Source organism: Nothobranchius furzeri, chromosome 3, assembly GCF_043380555.1.
Source record: "Nothobranchius furzeri strain GRZ-AD chromosome 3, NfurGRZ-RIMD1, whole genome shotgun sequence".
Taxonomy (NCBI): domain Eukaryota; kingdom Metazoa; phylum Chordata; class Actinopteri; order Cyprinodontiformes; family Nothobranchiidae; genus Nothobranchius; species Nothobranchius furzeri.
In genome coordinates, this window is record NC_091743.1 from 79,750,556 (window position 1) to 79,773,248 (window position 22,693).

A 22,693-nucleotide genomic window follows, 5' to 3' on the forward strand; every position below is an offset into this window, starting at 1 on the left:
GTCTGGCTTGGAAACTGTTCCGGGATTTTGAGTCTCTGTGTTTGTGAATTCTTTTTTGGATATTATTTGTGCAATTGTTGGACAAAACGACTTGCTGGGGCCTTAATTGCACTAATAGAGCGTCCAAGGATTCTCCACTTCATTTTTTTCGGTAAGTAAAATTATATTTATGTATTTTAGGTCACTGCCGAGCTGAGCTTAGATTTTAACATGTACTGTTTAACCATGAAATTTAAATGTAATAGGGTAAAACCCAGTGCATTTAACATAATGCTGCACTTTAGAAAATGGGTTGAAATATAACATGTTGGTGGAGCTGGGTTCCGACTATCGGCTTGTGGAGCTCTCGGGAGACCGATGTTTTCCACCCGGTTCTCCCCTCCCCGCATCTCTGTCTGATCGCGGCTTCTGTTTGATGCATGGACTGCCGGCTTGTGGAGCTCTGGGATGGAAACCTTTCCACCCGGTTCTCCCCAGCGGCAGCTCTGCGCATCTCAGATCGCAGCGGTGCTTGTCTGCTGTGTGGCTGCCGGCTTGTGGAGCTCTCGGAGACCTCTGTGTTCCACCCGGTTTTACCCAGCGGTCAGCCCGGCGTATCTCTGACTCAGAAGCTCTGGTGTTGTGCACAGTTAACTCGGGTTGTAGCTAGGTTGCTACCTCCGTTAGCTCTGTGAAGAGAGCCGTTTACCTCAAAGATCTGCTCAAAAGACTGGCTTTTATTAATGGAGCGCCGCGCCAAGGTTACTGAAGGACAACATGAACAGTTCTCTACAAGGACTCAACTCTCCTTCACTTTGAAGAGCCGTTCAAATGATTTGATTCATTCGTAAACGTCCTAGCACTACTACCAACTGCACCACCATGCAGCCCAATTTCATCCTCACTTTTTCCAAATACGATTAGACAATAAGTAGGGCTGCACGATATTAGGAAAACCCGCGATATTCGATAACAGTGCTTAATATTGCGATATCGATATTACTCACGATAAATGAACAAATACTAAAGTATGCAGTGTTGATGTCGTCTGGCGTGTGACGTCTGCTCTGGGTTCAAAGCAAACAAAAACTAATGCATGAATTCCATTACAACATAACATTTTTATTGCAAAAACATGCAGCTGCACCTGCTACTGTATTAGCAGCTGCACCTGCTACTGTATTAGCAGCAAAACAACAAACTGCATGCATGCAGTTTCTCAGTGACTTTAAAACATCACCTCCACCATAAAACTTTTTCTGATGCTCCAAATAACAGAAAACCATCCCTTACCAGGGTTTTTAGAATAAATAAAAAAAAACAGAATTTAAGTTTAAATGTTAAATAATAGTTAACATAACTTAAATGCAACAGCAAATTCTCTCATTGCTACTGAGCATTTTCTCCACTTATGTAGTTATGATATGAGGCTGTTGCTGCAATTGGGAAGTGATCTGTGCTGGGCCAAACTAGGAGAATATTAAGATTTTCTGAGGGAAAGAGAAAAACAATTGTCTACCTTTCAGAAGAGGAACTGGCAAAAAAAAAAAAAAAAACTACATGGAAAATATGTGAAAACGTTTGGTTTTCACCCCAAATTGAACAAGTTTACCTAGATCTTAAAAAGCAGCACAGATGATGAAACTTCAACTATGATTCTGGTAACAAGCTAACAAATTGAACTAAGATAACCGGCTAGCAGAGCTTCTGACTGACCGTTTATGTGCAGCAGCAAATCAACTATCCTGATTAACAAGGTTATAAAAGCTCATAAAGGAAAAATCACTTTGATGTGTGGGGGAACTTTTCCAGGCCCTCTTTAGCAGGGTGGGACTGGGAGGAGAGTGCTGTAGCCTTTTAGCTGGAAGCTAACCGGAGCCTGGGGCTAACATCACCACCCGGTGGAACACTAGCAACGTGAAGGTGGGTTGGTTCACCGGCACGTGTCAGTCAGCCCGGTAAAAATGATTAACGACACAGAGCGGACTCACGTTCACGTTTGAAAGCAGCGCTGAATCCAGAAACCTCAGCACAAAGTCTGTTCGTTGCTCTGAGCCAGCATGACGAACAAGGAAACGGCGCCGCTAACTCAGTTCGGTTGTTGCGTTCCACCCATCCTGTCTACGTAGGAGGCGGGCGTATTACGTGAACGGACCCATCTGATTGGCCGCATATCAGAAGGGCTACATTTGATTGGTCAAATAATACTTCCGCGTAAAAAACAGAGCTGGTTTACAAAAAGCTGATTTATGACACGGATGGAAATGTTTGAACCAAACATCTATCGCCGTTTTTGACGTGCTTTGCGATGGGCCTATCGCACGTCCTGTTATCACGATGACGATAATTTTTCGATACATTGTGCAGCCCTAACAATAAGTAACATTCGGATCACCTTCATGAAAGCTGAGGTTCTGGTAAACGGTGCTCATACCGGCTGTAGGCTCAAAAATCTTCTGATAAGCCACAGTGCTGATCTGGTCTGAAGCTTTCAGCTGCCAAACAGGATGGTTAGAAGGCCATCTCTAAATAATATGTAGTCAGTTGGACTGATTCTTAACGTGTGGAAACCATTAAAACCATCTCCCAGTCTTCTGATTCGCTGTTGACCCAACTGACTTTGCTGGTTGTGACTTTAAACTCTATTTAACTCTCTTTATATTTTTGTTCGATTCACATGTACTGTTCTATTCTGCCTTATTCTACACCTTGACCCTGGCTCTTTTATTCTTCTTTGGGCATATTCAGTCACTCTTTTTTTCCCAGCTGGGTAATCTGATTATGTGAGGAATGTGTGGAGGTTGCTATATCCAGCCTCAGAGCTGTTGGCTGACCTCTCCTCAAACTATGAAAATGAGGATTTGGTTGCTCTACAAAGCTAGAAACGGTCTCTGCTTTGTCACTGACTCCTGGCCAGATCTGGGAGGTGAGCATGTATAAAAAAGTAGATGATGCTAGTGTTGTTGCTTATTTCCCTTAAATAAAGGCTGACAGGTTGGTAAACAAAAATAACCTGTTGTGGTTTTTTTTTATAAGGTCTTACTAAAGTTAGAATTATGATTGTACCTAGAATTGATGAGAATTGAGCCGGTTTACTTTACCCGATGAAAAATCTCTGCAGGTTTGCAGAAGACCAGAGGTGAGATATAAACTATTTAAAACTTTTAAACAGTGACAGGAGATGGATGCTTGCAGTGCAGAAGTCTGAATATTTATTAAAATGTTCAAACCTAATAATAATAGTAGGTAATAACACAATGCTCAGCAACAAAAAAGGTGGATCTCTGGTGCAGCACCTGTACAGAGACACCAGCCCTACCTGTATCATCATGACTAGTGGATGAGTGAATGTTTTACAGCCAGCAGGGATGTCTGCCTCCTCCTGTTTGCTTCTCACTCCGCTATTTCTCTGTGATGTTCTTAGTTAGGATTTTTATCATAAACAGACAGATTATAATCCTGAAGGAGATTATAACAACCTAAACAGGTTTGGTTTGCCTGTAGAAACCAGCTTTGATTAGATTTTGGTGCCAAACTGGAATTTAACTAGGCTGAAGTGAACTTCAAACATCAAACAATCGTAAAATTAACTAAACACACTTTTAGTGACTAAAGGAAAATTGTGCTTTTAAAGGACTTCACTTCCTAACAAAAGCTGCTTCAATATAATTTTATTTGATGTGCATATAATTAAACATGGCTGCACATAGTTATCTTAATATTTTACTCAGGTTTATTTTATTAGGGATGTAAGAAAATATTGGTGCATCAAAATATCACAATATTTACTGCTAAGATACTGAATCGATATTTAGTAATGTGTTTTTTTTCATTGATCATTTACATTCAAACATTTACTGTAGTGTGTGTGTGTGTGTGTGTGTGTGTGTGTGTGTGTGTGTGTGTGTGTGTGTGTGTGTGTGTGTTGCAATTTTAACTCCCTACATGGCAGCAGCTTTTACTGCTTTTATTCTGAAGGAACAGCAAGATTTCGTGATAACGATGGAAAATCAACTATTGTCTGGCGTTCAGTATCACAACATCATCTTGTCTCCCCTGTGTTGTGATATATTTCGTATCGCCAGATTGTTTTTGATACACACCCTAACATGTACACTCTGGCCTTTTGTTCGGTAATCTTTGATCCAGTCAGGTGAAATTCCTCCATCTTCAGCTGCTCTCTGTCAGGGTGTTGTCACCTGTGATACGATCAGATGTTTACAGAAAGCTTGGAGGCACACATAGCGGTGTTTGATCACAGACGTAGTTCAGCCACAGGCTTTCAGCTCTGTTTCTGATCTGTTTGGTGCTTCCTGGTCAGCTACCATTCCAGATATCAGTGCGTATTTCACATTTTTTTGCCTATATACTCCTCCTGATCCCTGTAACTACAACACACAGCTGAATGAGCAGCTTCATGAAGGATTCCTCCTTGTTTACTTGGAAGAGTCAGCGTGAAGGGGCAGTTTGTGATGTGAAACATGGACCTCCTTTTAAACCCAGGACGAATTCTTAGTCCTTTTGATGGTTAAGCACATATTACAGGTGCTGGCCAGTAAATTAGAATATCATCAAAAGGTTGAAAATATTTCAGTAATTCCATTCAAAACGTGAAACTTGTACATTATATTCATGCAATGCACACAGACCAATGTATTTCCAATGTTCATTACATTTAAATTTGATATTCATAAGTGACAACTAATGAAAACTCCAAATTTGGTATCTCAAAAAATTAGAATATTCTGAAAAGGCTGAATATAGAAGACACCTGCTGCCACTCTAATCAGCTGATTTACTCAAAACACCTGCAAAGGCCTTTAAAAGGTCCCTCAGTCTTGTTTTGAAGGCACCACAATCATGGGGAAGACTTCTGACTTAACAGCTGTCCAAAAGACAATCATTGACACCTTGCACAAGGAGGGCAAGACACAAAAGGTGATTGCTAAAGAAGCTGGCTGTTCGCAGAGCTCTGTGTCCAAGCACATTAACAGACAGGCGAAGGGACGGAAAAAATGTGGTAGAAAAAAGTGTACAAGCTCTAGGGATAACCGCACCCTGCAGAGAATTGTGACGACAAACCCATTCAAAAATGTGGGGGAGATCCACAAAGAGTGGACTGCAGCTGGAGTCAGCGCTTCAAGAACCACCACGAGGAGACTCATGAAAGACATGGGATTCAGGTGTCGCATTCCGTGTGTCAAGCCACTCTTGAACAAGAAACAGCGCAAGAAGCGTCTCGCCTGGGCCAAGGACAAAAAGGACTGGACTGATGCTGAGTGGTCCAAAGTTATGTTTTCTGATGAAAGCAAGTTCTGCATTTCCTTTGGAAATCAAGGACCCAGAGTCTGGAGGAAGAGCAGAGAAGCACAGAATCCACGTTGCATGAGGTCCAGTGTAAAGTTTCCACCGTCAGTGATGGTGTGGGGTGCCATGTCATCTGCCGGTGTTGGCCCACTCTGTTTCCTGAGGTCCAGGGTCAATGCAGCCGTCTACCAGGAAGTTTTAGAGCACTTCATGCTTCCTGCTGCTGACCAACTTTATGGGGATGCAGACTTCACCTTTCAACAGGACTTGGCACCTGCACACAGTGCCAAAACCACCAGCACCTGGTTCAAGGACCATGGTATCCCTGTCCTTGATTGGCCAGCAAACTCGCCTGACCTTAACCCCATAGAAAATCTATGGGGTATTGTGAAGCGGAGGATGCAATACGCTAGACCCAACAATGCAGAGGAGCTGAAGACGATTATCAGAGCAACCTGGGCTCTCATAACACCTGAGCAGTGCCACAGACTGATCGAGTCCATGCCACGCCGCATTACTGCAGTTATTGAGGCAAAAGGAGCCCCGACTAAGTATTGAGTGCTATACATGCACATTCTTTTCATGTTCATTCTTTTCAGTTGGCCAACATTAGAGAAACAAACATTTTTTCATTGGCCTTTAGAATATTCTAATTTTCTGAGATACCAGATTTGATGTTTTCATTGGTTGTCACCTATAAATATCAAAATTAAACGTAATAAACATCGGAAATACATTGGTCTGTGTGCATTGCATGAATATAATGTACAAGTTTCACGTTTTGAATGGAATTACTGAAATATTTTCAACCTTTTGATGATATTCTAATTTACTGGCCAGCACCTGTATTTAGATTTTTCTGCTTTGGTGTGAATCCCTGGTTTGTGCTTTTCTAGCACCTAATGATCATTTGTTCTGCAGCGATGGAGGAGCTGGTGTCTGAGCTTCGTCTGTTCCTGGACTTGCTGGACCGGGAGTATCTGAGTGCTGGGATCAGGGAGAAGAAGGTGCATCTCTCCAACATCCTGAACAGGGTACTCTCAGACAAAGGTGAGCTTATGGTCTGTTTCAGACCTTATCAAGGATTCTGCGTGACTCAGATGAGTCACATTTATATTTCTTTGTGGTGATTAGCTGTCCTCTGTGATCACGTTGGCGTATTTTCTTCAGTATTTCTGAAAAACCTATAGACACATTTGTTAAACAGTGATCCTAAAGAACTGTGAGAGTTGATGAGCATCTCTAGGAATGGGACAGAACTTTGGCCATTGAGTTGGATCCGTTTCAAGTCGAGATGTTGGGTGGATGTTAAGTAAGGTGCTTCTCAGCCAAAGTACAGGACTCGGTCACAGTTTTGCCTCAGAACAGCCATGAATAATGAATGGTACCTAATCATCCTCCCAGAGGAACTCCTCCAGTAATCCAGCAACAGTTTTGTGATAAACAATGTCTTCTCCAGCATGATGGAGCACCGGGCCAGAAGGCGAAAAGCAGAACAAAGTGGATGAGGAACTAAACATCAGCATGTTGGGTCCAGGTCCAGGAAACTCCCATGATCTAAATCTAAATTGAAAACGTGTGGCCAATCCTCCAGAGACAGGAGAACAAACACAACCCCACAAATTCTGACTAAGTCAAACATTGATGATGATCAGCGAGCTCCATCAGTTAGGATCTGGACCAGAAGATGATAAATGGCAGTGAACTGCAGATGTCTGGGGGGGCCATAATGGTCATGAAATGGCTTTGTAATGTAGGAAATACTGCCATTTCTCTTCAGTAACCAAGAAAACATCAATTTACGTAGGTAAAAGCAGCCTGGTGTGGCCTACAGCTAAAGGGCTCATGCTGGTGTGTAAGAGAGAGAAAAACATTATTTTGAGGACTACCCCCACCTCCGGACCAGCTGCTGAGGTTTGACTCAAACTGTTCATGTATTGTGATGTTTATTTGCCAAATGTGACGTCACTCCTTCTTCTCCACAGAGCCATCACTCAAGTCCGAGATCCACAGTGGTCTGCCAGCGCCCCCCCAGATGCCCCTCCCTGAGATCCCCCACCCCTGGCTGGTAGGACATCCATGTATTTCACTCTGTTGCAGGCATTTGAGATGTTTCTGACCCAGCAGAAGTGTTTCCACCAATACCAGTCTGTGTCGCTGTGTTTCCAGATCTGGTGTTTCTTCCTTTTAGTCTTTCAAAAATGTGGCTGAGCTCAGCCGCACGCTGCCGGGATTCTCACATAAAGTTTATTTGTTGTCATGGCAACACTGAAATATGACATGCATGGCAAGTTTCTTTTGTGGTGGATGCTAAACCAAACGCTAATCCAAGATGTTAAACATGGCTGGTCCCGGCTCTGTAAACAAGGTGAAACCAGTTGTGGATTGGTCATTTAAATCACATCTAAACGTGGTGTGTTTAATGGTGTAGTTGACTGAAAAAACATTTTTAATGCTCATTATTTTATTATAATCAGTCATTTTGAGTTTTTCCACACAGGCTGAACATGAAATAGTCTTCTACACCTATCTCCTGCATTAGCTTCTGATAGAAAATTGCCGGTGAAACTCAAAGATCAGAAAAGCCTGACAGATCTACATCACTCTGTGAATTAGCCTTCATGGACTCACCCATCTGGAAGGCTGTTGTTGTTTTAACGACCAGGACTTGACAGCTAACTTCTTGGCTAGTTGAAGCTAATGTTAGCATTAACAACTTCACCACACAGCAGAAGCTCCTCCAGGCTTGTTTTATTTGTGGATATAAAACATCAGTGTTGCTAGTCAGTGGTAGTCGCATTGCTGTTGTTCAGTCTGGGGAAAGATGTCCAAATATCAGGAAATAAAACTCCAAAATCTATGGAACTCAAAAGTATTCAAAATTCAATAAATAAATAAAACATTATGAAATAAATATCTACATGAAGAAATACTAGACAGTCATGTCATCTGACAATGAAATGATGAAATAACAGAATGTTATGTAAATTCTAAGCTCAATATTATGAAATATTTTTAATTCTTCTTTTAAAATGTCTTTATTATTAATGTTTTTTCCAAAAGTCATTTTTTCATAATAATCCAAATTAAGATTGAGCCATTTTTATTTAATTTATTCAGTTTTTATTACATAATGTCTTTTTAACAAAGACAGCTTGTATTTCATAATAGGGCTGCTCAATTAATCGAATTTTAATCACGATTACGATCTGAGTTTTGAACGATTATAAAAAACAAAACAAGCCGATTATTTGCTCCTCCCGCTTGCGCTGCCCTGAGTTGCAAATGAAGCGCTCCTCCACAGTGTTGCCAACTTAGCGACTTTGACGCTATTTCTAGCAGCTTTTCAGACCCCCTTCTTGACTTTTTAATCCTAAAAGTACCTAGCGAACATCTCAGAAACATCTTTGGGAACCCTTAGCTACTTTCTGGATAACTGTCGTCGACATTTCCTGCAGGACATTAGGAAAGGGAATGATGCAGTGATGTGTCGGTCGCTAAAGACAGCTCTCGGAGCCGGCTCCTTGTTGGATTAACCAGAGTGAGTGACACACACCGCACCTGCGGTCTCCTGAGCAGCTAAAAACAGCTAAATGTGCGCGTGCAGCGCGCTAAACACACGTGCAGCTTGCCCCTGATTGCTGTGAGACCGGGGTGGAGGGGTGGGGGGTGCAGCTGTGGTTGGGACAATTATTACATTAACTGATGGACTTGTAAATAAATAGTTTAAAATAAGGTAGAAATAAGTTCCTCACACTGATAAATAATAACTAATCTCTCTGAGGACACGGTGCTAGTGCACGCTCCTACAGCACCTTGACACGACTCAATAAATGTTATGCAACATTTTGTGAACATCAATTTATTTGCATTTATTTGTTATAAATGCCACAGTATAATTCTTGCTGTCAGTATTTGCAAGATATTGGTATTTGGGTCTGTACTGGTTAGACTTAAATGAGTTAAACCAAGGTCTATAGCCCTTGGGTCATAAACTAGGAGCTATAAGTATATTGGTCTTTTTATCCTGGGAATCAGGAGTTATTTTAGTGATCATCTTGTTTCTTATTTTTGTCCTGATTGTGCCCTGAGCAATTTTATGACTGAATAAAAACAAATAAAATCAACATAAATTGAAAAATCGTCCTAAATAATCGTGATCTCAATTTCAGTCACCATAATCGTGATTATTATTTTTGCCATAATCGAGCAGCCCTATTTCATAATAGTGTTTTTTTTTTCCATGGCTGATTTATTTCATTATGAGACTTTACAGCAGAATGTCTCAGTCCGTCAGTCAAGCCAGTGGGTGTGACCTGAAACACCATTGGTTAATCCTTCTACATGGTTTGGTTTTCCTGGATTTCTCTGTAATAGAACAAGGCTATCCCAGCATGCTTTGCGCACCGGCTGTGGACTTTCAACAGGAAGAGAAAATGGGGAGAGCTACGACGTTTTAAACTTAAGTTTGTTCAAAAACTAGTGGCAGAAAACTAAAACGCTTAAAGCGGTTCCGTTTATAGACATTTTTCATTTGTGTATTTGTTTTTGAAATTACATTTTAGACAGAAGTCATCCAGAACGAGCTTGTGTCGCGGGTCCCGTAGTTATCCCGTGACCAAACAATTGCACACCTCCCTTTTTCAGAACATCAAGTTCCAAATTGCATTTGCTGTCCTGATGTTCCACTTCAACATTTAATTTTCCCAATGGAGTATTTCTCTCACCTGTGTATGTTTTCAGTTTCACTGTGGTGTGTTTTAAATTCAGGTTGGGAAATTTACCTCTGTAATCTTCATATGAGATCAGTGAGAGCGCAGACCCAGTGTCCAGTTCCATCGATAACTCAACCCCTTGTACCTTTGGTGTGATCCATTGCATCACTTTTCTTCTCTAGCAGTGAATACAGCTCAAGACGAGCCAAATCTGCTTGTGAGTCACTGGAGTCTGTTTCATTTCTTTCTTGCAGCTTTTTGTCTCTTTTCCACATTTAGTTTTTTTTTTCTTTTTATCATACTGCTTCGATTTGCACATTTTCTGTATATGTCCTCTTTCATTACAGTTCAGGCATTCCTTATCCTCGAACCAGCAATTGGCGGCATCATGTGACTTTTTGCCGCATCTGAAGCACGTCTGTGACTGTGACTTAGTGCTGCCCTGCGCATGCATTCTATTTATAGAACATGGCTCCATGTGTTTCTTCTGGAGTTCACCCGCATCTTTTGCCGCTGTCTCCATAGATATGGTGATCTCTAATGCACAGTGTAAGGTGAGATTGTCCTCCGTGAGTAGTCGTTTCTGCGTGCTTTCATTATGCATGCCACAGACAAAATGGTCTCTCAGTGCATCAGACAACCCTTCTCCAAACTGGCAGTGTTCCGACAGCCGCCTGAGCTCAACTATGTACTCTGATGTGGATTCGGTTTTTAATTGATTACGATTGTGGAGTCGGAATCGCTCAGCCTGCGGACCTCATATGTTGTAAAATCAATTTTAACGCTAGCAAACATTTCTTGTCAAAGCCCTGCTTACCGCTGCATTTATTCTCCCGTTTGTTTGCAATAAACATTAAAAAAACGCTCTTTTTAATATCCATGGTTCGCACCGCACAACTTCCTCAAAGCTTACGTAATTTACGGTTTTAACGTGGCATCTTCTTTTATGACAATTCAGGATGTATAAATGTAACAAAACGCAACACTGCCCCCTGGGGGTCACAAATTGTGATTGGTCACAGAATTTGGTGTAACACCGGTCTTAGCGGTTGAGCAAGGAGCCGGCCTTGCTAGACCGGCAAGGACCCGTACTCGTAAGCATCCTGGATTCGGACACACGAGCACCGTGTCCATACTTTGTGAGCGATTGCTTTTGTCTGACTGAATTAGCAGCCAATGACACACTGGCTCCACCTCGTTAGGCTTGACTGACGGACTGAGACATTCTGCTGTAAAGCCTCATTATGAAATAAATCAGCCATGGGAAAAAACACTATTATGAAATAAAAGCTGTCTTTGTTAAAAAGACGTTATGTAATAAAAACTGAATGAATTACATAAAAATGTCTCAATATTAATTTGGATTATTATGAAAAAATGACTTGGAAAAAAATGATAATAACAAAGGCATTTTAAAAGAAGAATGAAAACTATTTCATAATATTGAGCTTAAATTTTACATAATATTCTGTTATTTCATCATTTCATTGTCAGATTACATGATTGTCTAGTATTTCTTCATGTAGATATTTATATCATAATGTCTTATTATAGAATTTTGAATACTTTTGAGTTCCATAAAAAACAGCTGTGTGAAGCTCTCCTGTAGGGCTGGGGGTAAACGATTATTTTTAAAACGATTATTCTGACGATTATTTTATCGAATAGTCGACTATTCTAATGACTATTTAGAAAATTAATCTAATGATTATTTTTCTATTGCACAATTAACAAAAACCAGAAAATCTCAAATAAATTCCTCAAAAAAATTGATAAATTCTTACTGTAAGAGAATAAACACTACAGGCCTTCCATTTTGTATAACACTGCGTTTATTGTGTTGGTTGGTTATGTTCTGGTGACGTGTAGAACTTGGGAGTGCAGGCTGCTGCCTGAGAGGTGGTAGAAGATGGAGTGTCTCCATGCTGCTTTGTTTTGGTTACTTATGTGCGTGAGGCGAGTGGTGTTACGGGTTAAACCAAACTCAAGGTGATATTTTACACTAAACCGAAAACCCACAACACTCTAAATGTAATAAAAAAGGAGATCTACACCACAAAAAAGATGAACTCTAAACCAAAACGTAACAGCTTATCCCAACGCAAGAAGCTGTTAGCGAAGATGCTAACAGTAGCTTTACCAACGTTAAGTTCAAGTTACCAAGTTTAAATACAACAAAAACACCCAGCAGCAAACAGACCAGCACGGAGGAGAGACTGCTACCACCAAAACAGCTCTCCTCATGTCTGAAAGAAGCTCCTTTATGAAGGGAGAAGCGCTCCCGGTGATTTTCTACATCTGCGATAGACACGAAGCAGCGCGTCTGACCCCGGAAGTTGTTGTCTGTTGCCGGGAGACGAAGGGGCAAAACAGGAAAATAATCTAGTAGTGGACGGACGTTGTTCCGGGTCTTCGGTATTTGGTGGAGATGTTAGTGAAGGCGGAGAAGAGGGCGAGCTAGAGGAAAAACAGGCAGATTCCTCCTCTATTTACAAACTCCTGGGGATGCAACAAGTGGGCGCGGTGCGTCGACTTCCGGATCTGACGTCGACAAATTTTTAGAATCGAGCCGTCGACTTCGTCGAGGCTTCGCTACAGCCCTACTCTCCTGTGACGTTGCAGACCTGCTGAGACTGGGGTTTATGGGCTTCTTTATGCCCTGAGTACTGCCTGCAGGCCATTCATTCTTACTAGATTCCACTGCAAATGTGTAAATGAGTAATCCACACCTTGAAGTTCCAGTATGTAAATCCAGAAATCCATTTGGTAGATCATTATAAGATGAATTAGAAAACAGCTTAGGGATTCTATTAGGGTCGATTAGGGACAATAGAGTATTTGTAATTTCAGCTCTATCAGCTCTGTTCCAGAAATGTTGTCACTCATATAATGTGATCCGTTCCAGAAAAAAACCCGAGTCCTATAGATACCCTATTGGGACAAGAAAAAAAACCAGAACATTTTTCTCCTGCTGTGGACAATTTTAGTTATTTGTGTCCGTATTGTCCCTTCAGGAACTTAGGGTACTGTCCAAATATCAACACGTTAAATTCACATCCAAATTTTCTCTCAGCTCATATTTCTCGTTGATATAATTTACAGTTAGTTCCCAGATGTTGTCCAGTTTACACACAACAGAATAAGGAAAAATCAAGCAAACAGCCATGTTTCCTCCTGCTTTAGGGCCCATAGTGACAGGGAAAAGCTCTGTATCCCCCAATCTTTTGGACTCTTTATATGAAGTTTTCTAAACTCAAGACTTTGAAAATAACTTTTAAAATGTTCTCACCATAAGTCCAGTGTGTGAAAGGCCAGAGCTCACAGTCATGTGGGCAAGGACTTCGAGAAAGAGCTAAACAACTAAAGCAATGACGATGTGAACGGTTCAGCCCGTGAGCTCCAAGATGACCTAAAGGTTTCCAAACTAAATCTAAAACTAAGCCTATTAGAGTCTTTGTGTAGGTGTGGATACTTTTGTTTTTCACTTTCTGGATTTAATGCAATACAACTTTTCTGGTTCTCCACCAAACTGGTATTCTCATGGAAACTTGTGATCCACTTCCTCATCTGAGTGTGCTGAAGGGTTAGGGTTAGGGTTCATCTGTGCGTCGTCTCCTGGAAAGCAGTCAGAAGGATATTTTAATGCAAAATGCATCAGATGTACTAAAATGACAAGTTTAAAGACTTTTTATTTTTTTTTGAAAACCAGTGGCCTTTCTTTCATTTGTTTTCAATGAACTCTAAATTAGTGACGCATGTCTTTATACACACCATTTACACATCTTAATACTAAAGTAAAACATAAACATAAATGCTCATCTTAAAAGGATCCAAATGGTTTTAAGGACTGTTAGTGCATCTGTGGAGCGGGAAGGGTAAGGCTTTTCTTGAACAACCCTCCATGTGCCCGTGTCACTTGACCATGTGACATTCACCACCCACTAAGATGGAGGACATGGTAGTTGAAGCATTCCAGAAACAACTGTATGTTGTCTGTATCACAGTCCCAGCTCCTGGTTAATGAAAGGCCTTCTGCTCTGGCCAGAGCCTAGGCCCACCTTAATGCACAGGCTAACACTCAAGAGATGCAGTAAAAATCTAGCTAAAAGAAGGAGATTATGCAACAATGAAAAGTAGACTTTAAAGTTGTTTTGGAATTAGTTTGAGAAGAGTTGTGAAGGTGGAGAAGTCGGCAGTTGTGGAGGAGCTGTAGGAGTGAGTTCCAGAGGATGGGGGCAGCAATGGAGAAAGTTCTGTCTCGCCAGGTTCAGAGCTTGGTCAAAGGTGGGGGAGGGAGAGGAGGGAGTGGGATGCGGCACGGTGGTAGAGCAGGTCAGGGAGGCAGGGGGGGGGGGGCAGGTTATGGAGGGCTTGTGATGCTCTAAGTGAGAGGAAGCCAATGGAATTGTTGAACGGACAAGAGAGATGTGGTCATTGGAGCAGGTGGGTTAGGAGATGGGAAGCAGAATTTTGGATGTGTTGAAATGTGTTGATGGTTTTAGATGAGATGCCATATAAGATACTATTGTATTAGTGGATTTCTGATGTGAAGCATGCATGAATAAGGGTTTCAGGGTCAAAAAAAGAAAGGGAAGGACAACGACTAACAAATATACAATCCAATCACCTGATCCAGAGCACCTCATCTACTAATGCACACCTATTTCCCCCCACAGGGAGCCTTTATATAATAAAAGGCTTGAACTACTTCAGTTGTGTGTCATGAATCTAATATATATGAAAGTCTAATGTTTATCAATACATTACAGAAAGTAATGAACTTCATCACAATACCGTAAGTTAATTTTTTTTAGAAGGACCTGTACTTACGTTTGTTAATCTAGTTGTTTCAGTTCTAGCTGTTAGTATTCCGGTCACTTCTTCGGCTGCGTCCCATGAGACGATCCGTGACACCCCTACTCGGAGCCGACTGTGGACCAGTCCTCTTGCGTTTACAAACACAAATGATTTCCATCTGTGTTGATGTTGGAGAGCAGCACCGCCCCCTACCTCCTCCTTTCCTCCTGCTTTTCTTTTTTCTTGTCCTCTCTTCACACACACACACACACACACACACACACACACACACACACACACACACACACACACACACACACACACACACACACACACACACACACACACAAATCTAACAGCAATCATCAGATTTATTTGGTTTCTCCTGCAGAAATGTGTTCATGTGATGGATGTGCACACCAACATGGGCTGGGTGGTGTTCTCCTCAACAGTCTGGCTCTCATTTCGAGTTTATTTCCTCCCCCTTCTCCCCCCACCCCCACCCCCCAAGCACTCAAAGATAGATGTCCTCTCCAGCTCAGACCTGGTGCTCCAGCCTAACCAGACTGTACTCTGTGATTCTTGGTGGTTGATGGTGAGCTTGGTTATTTGAACCAACTATCTGACATGGTACAAGCATTTGGAGTAATTGGGAGTTGCTTTACTTTGCCTAACTAAAAGTTCTGCAGCCTGAGGAAGTAAACGTGTCCCTCTGCTGTGTTGAACTTCGAAGTGCGTCACCAGCAAGCTTTGGCTCCCAGACGAACATCTGAATGGAACCAGACCTTCTTCAGCGTGTCCGTAGAAAGATTTGTCTCCAGAGCATTTCTCCTCCGTGTGCTTTGGTTTGCTTTAGATTTTTTCCCCCATGTATGACTTAACTCCTCTCTGGGGTTCCCCTACTTTGTGGCACAGTCAACCACAGCAAAGCATTCGGTGACATCAGTAATCTTGTGTCACTGACTCGAGGCAGGAAATGAATTTAACAGCTCGTATTGAAATCTGCTGCACGTTGTAATGCGGGTAACTAAACAAGTGACAAATTGCAGATTGATTAGGTAGAAACTACAGCGAGCAGTGGGAGTGCACTAATAGACAGCATGGCCTGGTTCTGGGTCCAGAACCGTTTCTGCCTACTCACACTTCTTGGAAAACGTCCCTGTTGAGAAAGTAGAGCATGGATGGAAAAGCTATTTCGCAACATTTTCCCCACTTTAGTGTACTTGAAGACTTTTTACAATGCCAAGTTCTTTTTTTCTGACGCATGATGAGATCAAGGTGACTTAATAAAGCACTGAGGGAAACTCAAAGTATTTCTGCAGTCTGTTTGCAGAGAGCTAATACTTACTAATACTGCTACAGTTTACAGTTGGAACCGGTATACGGGATCTGGACTATCAGATAGTTTTTTTGTTTTTACTCTGCAAAATAAGAAGAGTACAATCCATTGTGAGAGTTAGTTTTGTTAATTTTATGTATTGTATTGTCATCTTTGGTTTTTCAAAATCAAGTATGAGTACTTATCTTTGAGTAATTATCAAGTACTAATAAAGTTAAGGTTTTGGGTAGTTTCAGTAAATTCTAGTAGGGCTGCAGCTATCGAATATTTTAGTATTCGAGTATTCTATCGAATCTTAAATCGATTAATCAAGTATTCTATTTGACGATGTGAAACGAGATTATGGTCTGCTGCTAAAAATATGAAAATAAAAATTATAAAAGGCTCAATAATATAGAAATAATTGGTGTTGTCTAGTTCTCTCAGTCCCAGCTGATTTTTATAATTAATAAATATTTTATGGAACAACATTTGACTTGCATTTCATTCACAATTTAGGTTTATATTGACTTCATCCTAGTCAAAATAACACATCTAAATATGTTCACATATAATGAGTAGAATTTAATTATTTCATTAATGTGTTAAGTAGTAAGCTACTAGAAATGCTAACATTTAATTTCTACTTGTAACAATGTACTTGTGGTATATTTTATTACGGTATGTACAGGTTGGCAACATAATTTAGTCAAAATTGTATTGAAATATAAAAGTGTTAATTATATGCTACAACGGCTTGCCACAGACCTGCGGCGGATGGAGCAGACTCGTAGCAACAACCAGACGGTAGCTGCAGCGGCTCAGCCCCACACTGCTGCAGAGATCCATAAATAAATGGGATGACGGGGATTTATCTTCCACTTTTAGACGTTCACAACTGTCACATTTTTTCTGAACCACACTTGCTTGTGAGAATGCTACCCGTTAGCTTAGCATTAGCAATTCTGCTTGTAATTAATCTCTTGATCTCAAACTTTGGACCGTGTCTGCCTTTTAGAATGGTTTAGGTCATTAGTTGTTTCTCTATTTTCCTCTACAGCACCTAGATTACCACATGGTGCTCCAGTAAAATGTGTTCAGACTGTGGGGCACACATTTAACAAAGCTTCGAATCAGTAAAAAATGAATCAAGGAATTTAATGAATGGAACCATTTGAATCATTCGGTGATTTGTTTCAGCCTTAAATGCTAGGTTTGCCTGTTTGTTCAGACAAGTAGCTGGTTGTGTCTAACAAGGCAGGATGGGTTGTCACTTTAAAGTCCTCATGTTCTGATAAGAATTAAAAAGAGAGATCATATCTCTCCTGTCTTAGCTTTTCTACATTGGCTGCCTGTTAAATTCAGAATAGATTTTAAGCTCCTCCTTCTCAGATATAAAGCTCTTAGTAATCAAGCTCCATCATACATCAGTGACCTGATTGTTCCATACATTCCTAACAGAGCACTTTGCTCTCAGACTGCAGGTTTACTGGTGGTTTCCAGAAAGACTGCAGGTTTACTGGTGGTTCCCAGAATATCTAAAAATAGGATGGGAGGCAGATCTTTTAGCTTTCAGGCTCCTCTCTTGTGGAACCAGCTCCCAGCTTTAGTCCGTGAGGCAGTCACCTTGTCTACTTTTAAGACTAGGCTTAAAATATTTTTATTTGATAGGGCCTATGGTTCAAATCTGATGTTGGCCTAGATCTGGACAAGTGAAATGGTAAATGGCCTGTATTTGATATAGCGCCTTCTAGAGTCCTGGAACCCCCCAAGGTGCTTTACAACACAATCAGTCATTCACCCATTCACACACACATTCACACTGGTGGGGATGAGCTACAATGGGGGGAGTAGAGGGAGGTGGAGTGTACAGTCGGTAAAGACGACTCTCCCTTGCCCTGCCTCCAACATGCCTCCATCTAAAAGGCTAGGTTATCCAGAGTTATCTCTGTAGTTGTGCTGCTATAGGCTTAGACTGCTGGAGGACATACTGACCACGTTCCACACTCTACTACTTTCTTCTACAATTTGCTCTTTAACTGTATTATTTCCAGCTATTTCAGCTGTTAACTTTATTTTTTCTCTAAGTGTTTTTCTCCCCAGAAAAGTGTGTAAAGAATGGGTAGTTTACATCTTACTTATGAACCATAAAATGTGAGATTCCATAGAAATATGAAATATCAATCTGATGGATCTTAGAATATTTTAACCAGAAGATCAAACTTTTTATTGCAGGGATTAAGTGACACTTCGTATTAACTCCAAGGAAAGAGAGAGAGTCAGGTTTAAAATAGTTAAGAAATTTATTTCTACACAATTTAAACAAGACTAACTTAAATACCCTGTGTACTGATGGAACTAAGGTGGAGTGAGACGTGATGAATGATGATGTTGTGTGTGTGGAATGTTATTCAGATCCAGTGGATCCGGAGAAGCAGTTAGTTCTGAGTGGGAGTGAATGTTTCGCTCTAAACTTTAGTATGAGATTTATAATTCACATGAAATGCCATCTGTCGGTCTACGTACCCAGAGGAAGCCTCAGTTAGATCCAGAATGCAGAGGTCCTCAAGGACCCTCCTTGGTACCGAAGCCAGTAGAAAAGCAGTGGTGTCGACCAAACTAGTCTTGGAATGCTACCAGGTCACGACAGGTTATCACTGGCGTCTCCGAGACCCTGAAGGGGTCGTGAGGTTCATCTTTAATTCTGAAGGAGCCATTGCAGTCAGGTGTAACTTGCAACAGATTTTATCCAGCTTGTTAAGGTTCTTTTTGGCTGAAGAGGAAGTCCGGATGGCCTGTCCCAGACTTCTCTAGAACGCTTTGAACTAAAGAAAAGGTGGCGTGGAATAGTTTTTATAATTGTCATATTTTGGTTTACTGGCGAATCAGAATTTGACATGCAAAAAGAGGGTTTATACAACCACCCCAGAAAACCACGCCTAGCGCCAGAAACGAAGGTTCTGATTGGATCAGACAGAAGGAAATGTGTCGTGTGACTTCAGCATTACGTGTCCTCAGTGTCTAGTGCAAATGTCCAGGATTATAATTACTTGTAAAATACTACTGATGACAGGATTATAATATCAAGTAATAACATTGTCATTTCGCAGATTGATTGAACATTGGGCTCACATTATTATTGGTAATAACAAAGTTGTTGATTATGTGTTCATCAAAAGAGTGTTCTTTGTCTTCGTATTGAGCTGAAACAAAGGTGGAGCAGTTCAGATGAGCAGAGTGCATGAAAGACCTTGGCCACTATCTCATGTAGATTAGCCTGTCAGAGACTTTATGCCTCTGCTCGAGCAGATGCAGCAGATCATGACCTTTAGGTCAAAAACAGGACATTCATGATTCTACACTTGACAGATCGCTTTTAAGCAACGCTTGCTTAAAAACGCATTGGAGAACCCGAACCTTACTCTAAGCTGGAAGTGATTCAGCTGGCTAAAGTGTTGGGAAGCGTTAAACCAGGGGTCTGTGACAGTCTAGCAGCCATTCACATAAAACATTGGTACTATTAGGATTCAGATAGCTGCTACACATCTACTCGGAATGACTTCATCTTGTCCAGAGTTTGCTGCTGCTCCACCAAGAGCTGAGTATCACAAGGTGGTGTCAAAGTACCAGTACACAACCCCAGTACAGGACCCATACCAGATGCTGGTATTGGTGTCTGGGCTTCCCAAATCAAATGTTAGCATTTACCAGCTGGTGTGACATCATTCAATCAGAATCTGTAGAAACAGAAAGGTCTTAGGGTTAGGGTTAGGGTTGAGATGAACAGGACAGTTAAAAACTAATGGAAAACGCTCTCATTCTAGTAATTAATAATTAAACCTCCAGCAGAACTTTGTTTAGCTCTGCATCAATCGACATTTACATCCCGTCATTTTCCAGGGACAGCCTCACAGATGGCTCGTCGAAGTGCTTCTTAGGAAACTTCCAGCTTGACTCGTTGGAGTGGACTTGGCTCTTTGCACTTGGACAGGAGGCCCACCCTTCCTTTCTGAAGCTGCGTTTCTAGACTTGCTTTAACTGGATGGTGCCCAGCCATATTCACACCTCATTGTGAGCTAAAAGAAATAAAGGTAATGTCCTGCTCAATCTCACCAGCCAGTTATTTTTTCAGCACAGCTGGGAAAGTTTGGCACTTCCGTTATGAACGGAACTTGGGTGGAGGCACCTGTTCAGCAGGAACCACACCTCTCTGCTTTGCCTGAGACAGGAAATGGGAAAATCTATGGAGAGCAAGAAAAATGGTATGTTGCCCAGTGGGAAAGTGTTTATCTTTGTCAGAGGTAGCACTAGCATGGGTGGTTCGTTTATAAACACAGAGCTGGAACATGGAGGTGTGGGTCATGGTTCCTCATGTGGAACAAGTCCTCCAGAGAGGAGAGATGTCTGTGTAGGTCAAATAAATGGACTTGTTAGTCCTTGTATGCTAAAAAAAACTCATCTGACTTCCATCACACTTTGATAGAGATGACTCATCAAAACCTGTTTGTTTTCTTCCACCAGCTGTCTCTCTGCTGTAGGACTTGGGTTTCTGTTCAGGTCCCTTGTGAGATGACAGATCTCATCTTTTCTACTCTTCAGATTTCTTTCAGCTCAAAATTTGAAGCTTATTATGGGGAAGATTCAGTTCTTTGACTAAATTTCCTAAAAACAGTGCTCCTGGATGCTTCCTTATTTAACATGACCATCTCAGTAGCCTAGTGGTAGTGTGTCCCCCCCTGGGACTAGGATATCGGGTTTCAAATCCTGGTCCAGTCATACCAGAAACTTAAAAAAATGGGACCCAATGCCTTCCTGCTTGACACTCAGCTTTAAGGGGTTGGATTGGGGTTTTTTACCACCAAGTAGCGCAGCAGCCACAGCTGCAGCTCACCATTCCCCAAGGGAATGGGTCAAATGCAGAGATGAATTTCACCAGTGTGTGAGTGACTAGTGATTACCCTTAATCACACTGAACCTTCTGTTGTAATCTGAGTTAGTGATTAGGAATTTTGGTGTGTTGCTCCTTTTGTTTTTGATCATGTTTTCTGTGTCATTTTTTTCCCCTGCAACAATTTCATCTTGCTGTGGGCGTGGCCTCACCTTACTCTGAGCCTTCTGATGCTCATAGTTTTTCAAGCTTACTTTTAATTTTCACCCAACTGACACAAATGTGTTGTAACCATGGTGACCTTAATAAACCAGAGTATGGAGCTAGGATTGGGGCAATATTACATGTAATTTATACCAAGTTTTGTAGCTGTAACTTATTTTTAACATGTATTTCACATTTTGTATCACGCAACTTTTGTTTTGTAGTGTGTAATTCATATTTTGTTATGTTACTTATTTGTAACATGTAATTCACATTTAGTAATGCGTGGCTTTTGTTTTGTAACGCGCAACGTTCGTTTAGTAACATGTAACGTTCGTTTTGTAACCTGTAATGTTCGATTTGTAACATGTAACATTTCGTTTTGTAACACCTAACTTGTAGTTTTGTAATACCTAACTTGTAGTTTTGTAACACCTAACTTTTAGTTTTGTAACAAGTAACTTTCGTTTTGTAGCATGTAACTTTCTTTTTGTAACACGTAACTTTCCTTTTGTAACACGTAACTGTCTTTTGTAACACACATTTTGTAACATGTAACTTTTGTTTTGTAACATGTAACTTTCCTTTTGTAACACGTAACTTTTGTTTTGTAACACATAACTTTCCTTTTTATAACATGTAACTTTTGTTTTGAAACACCTAACTTTTAATTTTGTAACGCCTGACTTTCATTTTGTAATATGTAACTTTCTTTTGTAACACACGTTTTGTAACACATAACTTTCGTTTTGTTACAGGTAATTCTTGTTTAGTTGCATGTAACTCATGTTTTGTAACAGTTTACGTTTTGTAACATGTAACCTTTGTTTTGTAGCATGCAGTTTTGTAACATGTAACTTTCGGTGCGTAACATATTACACATAACAGTCTTCTTAACTCTCACTTAAGCTTTATAGAATGTGTGTGGGATGGGCTTTGTCCACTTGCCCTTTATTGACTTTCATTAGAATGAAAATGTTTGAATTTCTGATTTAAACAGCTTTGATATCTCTAATAAAACTATAGCAGATCTTAAACATTTTGTGCATAAAATTGGAGAGAAGTAGCCCAGAAATAAGAGCAGTAGCTGGAACCAGCTGCAAAAACCACCTCTGGGTGGGTCCAAAGCAACCCCACTTATTCTTCCAATAGCTACCATCCAGGTAACCTTGGGTTATTCACCTAACTTCCAGCTGTACGAGCACAGACCCTGAAGGCTGTGGTTAGACTGTGCAGTGTCCCAGATGTGAGACAGGCTGGTTGTGTCGGCCTCAGCAAAACTCTTGTGTGAGAAAATAAAGCATGAAGCAAAACTGTTTTCACACAGTTCCTTACTTTGAGTCAACAACACTCAGGAAACTGTTGTTAGTCTAGTAAAGTGGAACTTTCTAAACTTTACCACCCAGTGGTGTTTTAGTTTTCCTCTTGCACCACATCGCTTTGTTTAGACTTCCTCTCAGTTACGGCATTGTGTTGTGTAATATC

The 22,693-nt window shown here is 41.0% G+C and overlaps 1 protein-coding gene across 4 annotated transcripts in view; it reads left to right on the plus strand.

Annotated features, from left to right (window-relative positions):
• The window catches only part of afap1 (actin filament associated protein 1), a 116,709-nt gene that overhangs the window by 61,886 nt on the left and 32,130 nt on the right, over nucleotides 1–22,693 (plus strand). For all 4 annotated transcript variants that reach the window (XM_015957797.3, XM_054735616.2, XM_015957796.3 and 1 more), the window contains exons 2-3: nucleotides 6,208–6,336; nucleotides 7,272–7,354. In XM_015957797.3, the coding sequence (XP_015813283.1) occupies nucleotides 6,210–6,336; nucleotides 7,272–7,354 (210 nt within the window). In that variant the 5' untranslated portion in view covers nucleotides 6,208–6,209. The remainder of the gene's footprint in view (nucleotides 1–6,207; nucleotides 6,337–7,271; nucleotides 7,355–22,693) is intronic.